Source organism: Nerophis lumbriciformis, linkage group LG28, assembly GCF_033978685.3.
Source record: "Nerophis lumbriciformis linkage group LG28, RoL_Nlum_v2.1, whole genome shotgun sequence".
NCBI lineage: Eukaryota > Metazoa > Chordata > Actinopteri > Syngnathiformes > Syngnathidae > Nerophis > Nerophis lumbriciformis.
Genome location: NC_084575.2, coordinates 5673965 through 5686147, shown reverse-complemented (window position 1 = coordinate 5686147; position 12183 = coordinate 5673965). Strand labels below are relative to the sequence as shown.

The window sequence follows — 12183 nt, the reverse complement described above, 5'->3', positions numbered from 1 at the left end:
GGCCACTTTTGGTAATTAGTGTGATGTATCATGTTGCTTTTGAGAGAAATTATCCTTACAAACAGAGCAAGTAAAGGGTTTCTCACCTGTGTGTGTTCTCATGTGTAATATCATGTCATTCTTAGAGTAGAATGTTTTAGCACAAGCTGAGAAAGCAAAATGTTTATCTCAAGTGTGTGTTCTCATGTGTCTGGTCATGTGTGTCTTTGTGGAGAAACTCTTCTTACAAACAGAGCAAGCAAAATGTTTCTCTCCAGTATGTGTTCTCATGTGTAATATCATTTCATTCTTAGTGTTGAATCTTTTAGCACAAACAGAGCAAGTAAAAGGTTTCTCTCCAGTGTGTGTTCTCATGTGTCTGGTCAGGTGATGCTTTCTGGAGAAACTCTTCTTACAAACGGAGCAAGTAAAAGGTTTCTCTCCAGTATGTGTTCTCATGAATAATATCATTTAAATCTTAGTGTTGAATCTTTTAGCACAAACAGAGCAAGTAAAAGGTTTCTCTCCAGTGTGTGTTCTCATGTGTTCTGTAAAATGACTCTTCCATCTAAATGATTTCCCACAATCAGAGCAGTCAAAGTGTTTGTTGTTAGTTTGATGTCTCGTATCACCTTTAGAGTCATTTTTACTCTCCAAAGGTTTTTGGATGTGGTCACTGTGATCAGAAGAGTGTGACATCATGTGGTCCATGTCTGACAGTGGAGCAAAGATGCTGTCTGGTTCTGACTTGATATCTTCACAATGCTCTCCATCAGCTTCTGTGATGTGTTGACTTACAAGCTCCGCCCCTCTGTTCTCCTCACTTTGACTGTGATGAAGCTGTAAGGACTGAGCTTCATCTTCATCATGAAGCTGCTCCTCTTTAATGTGGGAGGGGGCCTGTAGCTCCTTCTGTCCCACACTGGTGTGCCACTCCTCTTCATGACTCCCCGCTGACACCCGCTGGACGTCTGCAGAACAAATGAGGTGTTACTGTATTGAAGTTTGCAGTATTCAAACTATTGACATGTGAGCTAGGCCAAATAGACAGTGATGGGCAAGCTACCTGGACAATGTAGTAAGCTAAGCTACAAGTAACTCTCAATTAAATGTAGCTAAGCTATCCTCAGAGAATTGTAGCACGCTACACTACAAGCTACACTGCAAAAGTAGCTTGCCACATCAAATATATATATATATACATATATATATATATATATATATATATATATATATATATATATATATATATATATATATATATATATAGGCCCACATGTATAATATCAATGTTTATGTTGTCCATGGAAAGAAGTTAGTAAGAAGCAAAAGAAAAACAACCAACCATGGATGACAAAAGGACTGAAAAATGCTTGTCACAAAAAAAAGACATTATATGGAATATTAATAACACAGACATCTATAGAGGCAGAAAATAAGTATAAGAAATATAAAAACAATCTAATTGGTATACTAGGAACATGTAAGAAGGAATACTACAGACAATTATTAAAGAAGAACAGAAACAACATGAGAGCAACATGGGGCATCCTAAATAGCATCATTAAAAATGCTGCTAAGAAAGATTACAACCTGTATTTTATACATGGAAATACAAAAAATGACAATATGAACCAAATCGTTGAACGTTTCAATGATTCAAAATGTCTAGGTATAATAATTGATGATAAATTGAACTGGAAATCTCATGTAAAAAATATACAACATAAAGTAGCAAGAAACACGTCAATAATGAATAAAGCAAAACATGTTCTAGACCAAAAATGACTTCATATTCTCTACTGCTCACTAGTGTTACATATCTGACTTATTGTGTAGAAATATGGGAAATAACTACAAAAGTACACTTCATTCATTAACTGTGTTACAAAAAAGATCAGTTATAATAATACATCATGTTGGATATAGACAACATACAAACACTTTATTTATTGAATCACAAATACTGAAATTCCACCACATAGTGAATTTGCAAACAGCTAAAATGATACACAAAGCAAACTATAACCTGCTAGCCAAGAATGTACAACAATTCTCAAATAAAGAGGAGAAATATAATCTTAGAGAAAAATGTAATTTAAAACATTTGTATGCACGTACAACACTTAAGACCTTCAGTATATCAGTATGTGGAATTAAATGATGGAATGGATGAAGCAAAGCAATCAAACAATGTACTAATATGATCCACTTCAAGAAACTCTTCACACTTAAAGTGTTTACAAAGTACAAAGAAGAAGATAAACATTCTCAATTTATTTCATCCATCATTCATTTTCTACATCATTTTACTCATCTCACCATATGAAATATAACTTACTTCACTCATTATTATTGATTTATTTTTATTGTGATTACTTATGGAGTATATTGTGAATACATTGAGAACAGGAAGTGAACAAAAGTGTTAGCAACTGTTATGTAAAAAAAAAAAGGGGTAGAATTAAATAAGCTCTGCTTCTTCCTACTCCTTTTCCAACATGTTGAATAGACAAACTGGAAATTGTGATGTATCATGTTGTATACATGCATGTGTGATGTATCATGTTGTATGCATGCATGTGTGATGCATCATGTTGTATGCATGCATGTGTGATGTATCATGTTGTATACATGCATGTGTGATGTATCATGTTGTATGCATGCATGTGTGATGTATCATGTTGTATGCATGCAAGTGCGATGTATCATGTTGTATGCACGCATGTGTGATGTATCATGTTGTATGCATGAATGTGATGCATCATGTCTTATGCCTGCATGTGTGATGTATCATGTTGTATGCATGCATGTGTGATGCATCATGTTGTATGCATGCATGTGTGATGTATCATGTTGTATACATGCATGTGTGATGTATCATGTTGTATGCATGCATGTGTGATGTATCATGTTGTATGCATGCATGTGTGATGTATCATGTTGTATGCATGCATGTGTGATGTATCATGTTGTATGCTTGCATGTTCCAAATAAACTCAACTCAACTAACACTTGGTGGACATTCAAGCCACAAAATGCAAATGGAGTATTGTTGGTGTATTTTGGATGGTTATAGAGGACCTCCCATTGGCTCCATTGCAAGTGGACTTTTATTTACATTTATGAGTTAGAATTAGGGCTGGGTGATATATGGAATATACTGGATATATCGTGAGTTTGTCTCTGTGCGATACAGAAAATGACTATATGGTGATATTGGAGTATACGTTCTCACACAGTTGCTTTTAGCTGCAGGCATTACACTACAGGCTCTTCTCACTCTTTCTTGTCTCTCCTTCTCACAGAGACATAAAACAAGCGCACCTTCTTACATACGTCACATACTGTCACGTGTGCAACGTCATACGCTCTCACGGAGCAGACAGGTAGCGGCATGGTAAGGTTAGCTGTGGTGCTAGTGGTAATACAAGAGAAAGAAGGTGCCAATCTGGCAACAAATGAAGGCAGAATTAATTCCCAAGACAAACAGCAGGGGGTCCATCATCTGGCGGTGGTTTGGCTTCAAGCGGGTAGATGGTGAACAAGTATGCGGCAAAAGCGTTGCTACAAAAAGTAGCAGCACTGCTAATGTAGCATCATTTGAAATGTCACCCGCCAGAGAATGAAGAGTGCTTGAAACTCTGCATGTCAACATCTCCGTTCAGTGCCACACCCACAAAATGCCCAAGCAACCATTTCCAGATCAACACCGTATGAAACAAATAGTCAACAACAGAAGGAGATAACGTCCGCAGGAACCTACCACATAGTGAAAGACATACACTATTTGATTTTCTATTATGCAGCTCATTTTTATTTGACACTTATTGAAATATCTTGTGTGACATCATGCACAAAAGTGCACTTTATTTGTTTTAAACTACTGTAGTGGCGTTCGGTACAAAAAGTGCACTTTAATTTAGTGTTGTTTTGATATGTCATCTTAGTGACATCGTGCACAAAAGTGCACTAATAGCTTGTTTTAAAATGTCTCTGACAATCCTGCATTTTCTGTTTTGAAATGACATGAATGTTTGTGCCACTGCTTAATAACTGTTTAATAAATACACTTTTGCTAAATTGACTTAGTTGTGATTTCCCTCTCTGCATGAAAGTTTAAAAGTAGCATATATTAATGCAGTATGAAGAATAATGTTTTAATGTAGACACATAGAATCATCATACTGCTGTCATTATATGCATCAAGTGTTCATTCAAGGCTAAGGCAAAATATCCACATATATATGGTGTATCGTGACATGTGCTAAACATATCCACATATTAATAAAAGGCCATATCGCCCAGCCCTAGCTAGAATTTGATTTTTTTTTAATATATCCACCATCATGTATTTTATAATGATTGTGAACGATAGAAACAATTCCCCCCAAAAAGTGCAGTTCCCCTCTAAATTCCAATGATTAGATTTAAGACTTGAAGTGTATGAGCATGAAGTGATGAAGCCTACTTGGATGAGTCTTCTAAGACAAAGTGAACAGTCCAGTTGTGATGGATTGAATGCCCTGAGAATAAAATGATATGTGCTTACTTGGACTGTGATGAAGCTGTGAGGACTCAGGTGCTTTGTCTTCATGCTCTTCAGTCTTCACAGAGACAACAGTCAGTGGAAACTTGCTGACATCATCCTCCTCCTGCCCTACAACACACTCTCCCTCCTCTTCCTCTTTCAAGTGTGGATCCTCCTCTTCCTCTTTCATGTGAAGGGGCTGTGGATCATCCTCTTCCTCTTTCATGTGTGGATCCTCTTCCTCTTTCATGTGGGGGGGCTGTGGATCATCCTCTTCCTCTTTAATGTGGGTGGACTGCGGATCACCCTCTTCCTCTTTCATGTGTGGATCCTCCTCTTCCTCTTTCATGTGTGGATCCTCTTCTTCCTCTTTCATGTGAAGGGGCTGTGGATCTTCCTCTTCCTCTTTCATGTGTGGATCTTCTTCCTCTTTCATGTGGGGTGGCTGTGGATCATCCTCTTCCTCTTTAATGTGGGTGGACTGCGGATCATCCTCTTCCTCTTTCATGTGGCGGGATGTGGATCCCCCTCTTTCTCTTTGATGTGGGTAGGCTGTGGATCATCCTCTTCCTCTTTCATGTGGGTGGGCTGTGGATCCCCCTCTTCCTCTTTTATGTGGGTGGGCTGTGGATCATCCTCTTCCTCTTTCATGTGGGGGAGCTGCTGGACGTCTGTTGGGTAAATAAGTCAATAAGATAAATGATAAGCGATAAAGAGAGAATATAAATAGTTTTGGACTTACACTGTTAACACAATGAGCTTATTTATGTTCTTTTGTGCGTTGTGTTAAAAGTGTGTAGCAAAACAACCAATAAAACACAGGAAATACCATCTTTTGTCCTAAGTTTAATTCAAAAGTGGTACAGTGAGTACAAAAACAGACTTGAAAATTTGATGGGGGTCAATTTGAAATTTGTTATAAGTACGAGGCAGCATTGATTGAGGCATTCTTAACTTCACCGATGTAAAGTCTGTAAATATTGAGATTGTCATTACCATAACTTCATTATCATGGAAATTAAAAAAATCTTATTCCAAAATCACTTAAAAAAACATTCATGGATGTTTTTGTTATCATGCAGAATACTTTTGGGTAGTCATTTTGTTGGCTGGGTCAAAAGGAACTTTGAACAAAAACATGTTTTCCTATGTGCTGTTTTATGGAGTATCTCCATCAACAATTCCTCTTTAGGAATTGTAGACCATCTAAAACACACGGAAGGAAAGTCAGTCACCTTTATGTTCTTTTAATAATTCAAGTGTTGACTACTTTGGTTGTTGAAAATAAATGTTTACTTTCACTTATTGTTGCATGTAAGTCAGAATCAGGAAGTGAAATTATATCTTTAATTAGATTTGATTACAGTGTAAAATGTATTTAGTGAGTGTGTGAATTTTCTGTAAACATGTTGATACAGGTTTACATCTTCTTAGGGACTGGAACACAGATATGTCCTGAAAGGATGCACCCATTTTTAAAACCTTCACTAAGCTGTGCCACCAACATTGTCTCAGTTAGCTCATTAAGCAAACTACCAGGGTGAGTGAGTCCTTTTAAACCTTCATAGACCTCGTTGTTACTTCTGACCAGTCTCAGATCACCACAAGTGGAACTACTGTTTGCGGCTTAAGTGATCATTCCCTCATTTTCTGTACCCATAAAAAACATAGAACTGAGTCTGAGGAGTTCCGGTGACGTCATCAAGCTGAATGGCAGCTTAGAGTAACATCTCCCTCGTGAGAAAAGTTATTTTGCCCCGTTAGACCGTAAAATGCCAAATTTTTAGATAATCTCTGAATAAACAAAAGGGGCAAGAATGGGGAAAACCAGAGGAAATCGAGGAAATATTGTTGCAGAGCCTGTAAATGAGGAAAGCTCTGTGTCCGCGAACAGCTCACCTGTAAAGCTACAAGATGGCGGTGCTAACGCTAACCCTCGCTCAAAGGAGGCGGACGCCGAAGGTTTAGTCCAAGTTCTGGAGGAGATTCGGGACTTCCGAAAAGACATAAAAGAACAGCTGAACGATATTAAATCCGAGCTCACCAACATTAAACAACAAATAACAGACACAGAGGAGCGAATCGAGAAGGTGGAGGGACGGATTCAAAACGTGGGGTATGTGTTGAATAACATGATAAAAGTCATTCATCAGCAAGAAAACAAACTACTCGACTATGAAGGGAGATCCTGACGCAAGAACTTCAGGATATACAATGTTCCCGAAGGAGCCGAGGGACCGTCCATGCCAGAGTTTGTGGAAAAACTGCTGCGGGACATGTTGGAGATCCCCGCAACTACGCAACTTGACATCGAAAGGGTGCACTGTGCGCTGGCGCCAAGACCCGCCGGAAACAGAGAAGACAAGCCGCGGTCAATAATAGTCACATTCCTCCGCTACAGGATGAAAGAAGAGGTCATGCGCAAAGCCTAGGGAAAGAAGAAGATTTTTCTGAATGGGAAACTAATATATTTTGACCAGGATTACCTCCCAGCAGTCCTGCAAAAGAGGAAAGAATATGCTGAAGCGAAGCGAGTGTTAAAGCAAAGAAATATCCGCTTCCAGACTCCGTACCCGGCCAAACTACGAGTGTTCCAGGAGGACGGCACGCAGCTGTACCGGACAGCAAAGGAGGCGACAAAAGACATGAAGGACAGAGGACTGCCAGTCAGCGTGACTACGCCGAGGGAGAGCCCGCTGGATCACCTGTCCCGCTCCGCCTGGGAGACCATGGGAGGAAGGAGCCGGGAGGGGACAGGTGAGGAGCCAGAGAAAAACATCAAGGAGAGACTGCAAGCCTTCAGAAGATAATCATCGCCTTCTCCGGGGGACCTGTTGATTTTGACTGACTTCTTAAAGTGTTGGTAAGATGAACAGAACCAAAACAGGTGACTTTAAATTCACTCCAAGACATTTGCGTTTATATAATAACCCCAGCTAGATGAGAATATATACAAATGAGGGATGTATCTATGTAATGAACAGAGATTTTTGTTCTCTTTCTACCAAGTGCCATGATGGGGGCCCTCAGCCCATAGTTGGGAGAAGATTTCCCCCACAGCTAGACGTTTTATCTAGCCTAACTCAGGGTCATCTATTAGAGACCCCTGCCTTGGAACCACACTTTTCTTTTTTAATTTTCTTTAGTTATTTTGCTTTGTTTTATTTATGTTATTTCAGTTGTTTTTGTTATGGGAGTAGACTTGCTAGGTTTTATTTTGAATATTTTATTGGTACACTTACAAGTAAATACATATGGTTAGTGACAAAGTAAAATGTGTATGGTTTAATGTTAATGGGCTATTGAACCCAATAAAATGCAATAAAATATTATCGAAGGTGAAGACAGAACAAGCCCACATAGTATATTTACAGGAGACCCATTTGACTGACAAGGAGCATGTAAAACTAAAGAGAATGGGCTTCACTCATTTGTTTTGTTCGTCATATAAATTAGGACATAGGAGAGGAGTTAAAATCCTCATCTCAAAAAAGCTACATTTTGAAAAAGTACTGGAATTTGGTGATAAGGAGGGTAGATTTATTTTAGTAAAGGGAAAGATAGATGGGAACCCAATCACCTTCTTGGTGAGTGATATTAATTTCTTCCAAAAAATCACCAATATTATGGTAACGGAAACCAAAGGTCTTTTGATTTGTGGTGGGGATTTAAATATATATTTACAGCCAAAATTGGACTCATCTAGTATAAAAATACATAATGTGAAACCCCTTTATAAGAAAATAAACACACTTTTTGAGGAAGTAGGCTTAATTGACATATGGCGAGACTTTTTCCCAGACAGAAGGGATTATACTTATTTCTCTGCTCTGCACTGTCTTTATACAAGAATAGATTATTTCTAACATTTGGAAAGGATAAAGATAAATTATGTACCTGTGAAATTGAGACGATAGATCTAAGTGACCATGCACCTATATACCTATCTATTGACTTTAATCTGAGGGCAAAAAATAATACATAGAAACTAAACTCAAGTCTGCTGAATGACCTATCCTTTAAGACACACATTTAATCTGAAATTAGTCTCCTCTTGGAGTTCAATGACACAGGAGAGGTTTCACCTCCCATATTATGGGACACTCTGAAGGCTGTTTTAAGAGGGAAAATTATAGCAATATCTTCATTTAAGAAAAAAAATGAGAATACAAAATCAAATGACTAAAAAAAACAACAACTAAAAGAATTAGAAAGAAAACACAAACTAGATTTGGCACAGGATACATTAAGGGAAATAAGAAATACTAGGAATGAAATGAACAGTTTGGCTACACAAGAAATTTAAAAAAATCTAATGTTTTTGCAACAGAGACACTATGAAAGTGGCTCTAAGTCTATGAAAATACTGGCCTGGAAACTAAAAAAAAGATAGCGGAAAACACCATTCATAAAATGAGGGATCCATGCACAAAAGAGATAAAAACTAAACCAAATGAAATTCAGGAAGCCTTCGAACATTTTTATAAAACTTTATACTCTGAGGTCTCTAGTAGGAGGATAACCCAAATTGACAGCTTCCTGAACTCTCTGGATTTACCTATTTTAGATGAAAAACAAAACCAAACAATATCTGCGGATATAACTGAAAATGAATTAAAAGTTGCAATTAGTAGGCTTAAATTAAGTAAATTGCCAGGATCAGACGGTTACACGGCTGAGTGGTATAAGGAATAAAAAAAAAATGAATACCTGTTTTACTCCCCACACTGAATTGGGTCTTAAAAAAGGCACAAACGCCACTTAGTTGGAGGGAGGCAATTATCTCAGCTATACCAAAAGAAGGCAAGGATAGAATTGAATGTGGATCTTACAGGCCAATATCGGTTCTCAATAAAGATTATAAACTATTTACTTCCATTATGGGCAAACGATTAGAAGATTTCTTACCTATATTGAGACATAATGATCAAACAGGTTTTATACATCAACGACAAACACAAGACAATATAAGAAAGACACTACATATTATGGATCATATACAAAGAAAAAACATACAAGCAATTGTTATAAGTGTGGATGCTGAAAAGGCCTTTGATTCGGTCAATTGGAATTTTCTTTACAGAGTTTTATATAAATTCGGTTTTCAGGATACAATCATTAAAACTATACAGGCACTATATAACAATCCTACTGCTAGGATTAAAGTCAATGGATACTTTTCAAACAGTTTTACCCTAGAAAGGGGCTCTAGACAGGGATGTGCATGGTCACCATTACTCTTTGCATTATATCTAGAGCCATTAGCTCAGTCTATTAGACACAATAAAGATATTAAGGGAATCATGATTAAAAGAAGAGAGTATAAATTGGCCTGCTATGCAGATGACATTTTGGTTTACCTCGGACACCCAACATACTCGCTCCCTATATTAATGCAATCATTTGAACTGTATGGTCAACTATCAGGATATAAAATCAATAAAGGTAAAACCCAGCTACTCTCATATAATTATAACCCACCAGGGGAAATCAGAAGTAGTTACCCTCTGATATGGCAAACAGAGTCTTTTAAATACCTGGGCATTAATGTGCCAAAAGATCTAACAAAATGATCAGAATACAATTATCTACCCATATATAAAAAAATAAAAGATGACATAGCAAGATGGAACTTAATTCCTTTTTTAGCCTTAGTTCTACAATTGATTCCATTAAAATGAATGTACTGCCAAGACTGCTGTACCTATTTCAAACCCTGCCAATAGAGATTAACCAAAACCAAGTCAATGAATGGGACAAAATGCTATCAAGGTATATATGGCAAAGTAAAAGGCCAAGAGTTCGTCTCAAAACTTTACAATTGGTCAAACAAAAGGGAGGATGGGGTTTACCTTGCCTCCGATATTACTATTTTGCAGCCCAGATGAGAGCAGTGATATGCTGGTGCAACCCGTCATACATTGCTCAATGGAAAATTATTGAAGAAGAAATGCCCTCCATCCCCATACAAGCAATCCTGGCGGATAGCAATATACAAACCCACATAAATAACATTGATAACCCATGGGTGAAATGGAGCCTTAAAGTGTGGAAAATGATCATAAAGGAATACAAACACGAGAGTGATATTGCAGTTCTTAAATGGTGTGCCTATGATACAGAGTTTACACCTAATAAATTAGACTCAAGATTTAAGGACTGGATAGCTAAGGGTATAACAGCTTTATGTAGTGTAATGAAAGATAAAAAATGCTTAGTTTTGAAACTATTAAAAGGACATATATATTAGAAAACCAAGACTTCTATCGATATTTGCAGTTGCGGCTTTTTGTTAATATGAAGGTGAAAAGTGTCACAAAGACGAGTATATGTTTGATTGAACTGTTTACAAAAGCCTACAATTCAGAAATTATTGATAGAAGTGTTTCATGCTTGTATAAGGGTCTGTTGAATATGAAATCATATTCAACTTCATATATTAAAACAAAATGGGAGAAGGAAGGAGGGATAACTAAATCTGAGGAAGAATGGACAAAAAAATGGAAATATCAATGGACTTGTACCAGCTCACCTAAGTGGAGGGAGTTTGGCTGGAAAACTTTGATCAGATTTTTTATTACACCTTTTCAGAAGTCTCACTATGATAACAACTCCCCTGCCTGCTGGAGAAATTGTGGGAATTCAAATGCAAATCACTAGCATGTTTTGTGGGACTGCTCCACCATAAAGGACTATTGGAAAGAGATACACCAAGCTCTACAAGATATTTTCAAACGTGAAATACTCCTCCAAAGTAAAACTTTGTTTTTTGGACATGTACCTCAGGACTGGCTGAAGAAAGATAAACACTTAATGAATATCCTACTGGTGGCTTGTAAAAAGACCATTACTAGGAAATGGATATCCCAGGAGAGCCCAACTTTGAAGCAATGGATGGAAACAACAATGGACATATATAAAATGGAGAAGATAACTGCCTTTATTAATTATGAATTGGAGAAATGTACTTTATACTGGGAAAACTGTGTCAACTATGTCACGCCCCATAAACCTGATTTTAATTTTTCGAATTAGTGATTGTACTACAAAAAAAAAAGAATAAAAGGGATTACTCCCTTTATGTGTATATGTATGTATATATGTATATATATATATTTATATATATATATGCATCTGTTTATATTTTATTTTATATCTGATTATTATTATTATTAATGTATTATTATTATTTTTTGTTCTTTGTTTACTTAATCGATGTATTTGTAGATATTACTTTGTTTTTTTTGTTCTTTCTTTCTTTTTTTGGGGTGGGGGTGGTATGGGTGGGATACAAACAAAAATATTTTGACATTTAGGGCAGACAATAGATATATGATTTATGTGAATATGATGTAAACTGTGGTACGCAGGCATCACCTAGTGGTACGCCAATTATTATTTCATTATTTAAATACAGTGTTTTATTTTTCTACATTCAAACACAGTGTTACTGTTCAAACTGTGTGTAATGTTAGAGTAACTAAAAATATTAAATATACTTGTTACATAACGTGTCTTCCTTGTTTTTAATGAATAATTAAGGCCTACTATGCTACTGTATTTTAATGCTGTTCATGATGGTGGTACTTGGAGATCCAAGTATTTTCTGAGGTGGTACTTGGTGAAAAAAGTTTGACAACTACTGACGTAGTGACATTGTAAACTACAATGGC

At 36.9% G+C, this 12183-nt stretch overlaps 1 protein-coding gene across 1 annotated transcript in view; it reads right to left on the bottom strand.

The window, feature by feature from the left end:
- Positions 1-12183, bottom strand: part of LOC133570670 (uncharacterized) — a 177992-nt gene that overhangs the window by 46217 nt on the left and 119592 nt on the right. Inside the window, exon 3 of the mRNA XM_072916538.1 lies at positions 564-950. Coding sequence (XP_072772639.1) covers positions 564-950 — 387 coding nt within the window. The remainder of the gene's footprint in view (positions 1-563; positions 951-12183) is intronic.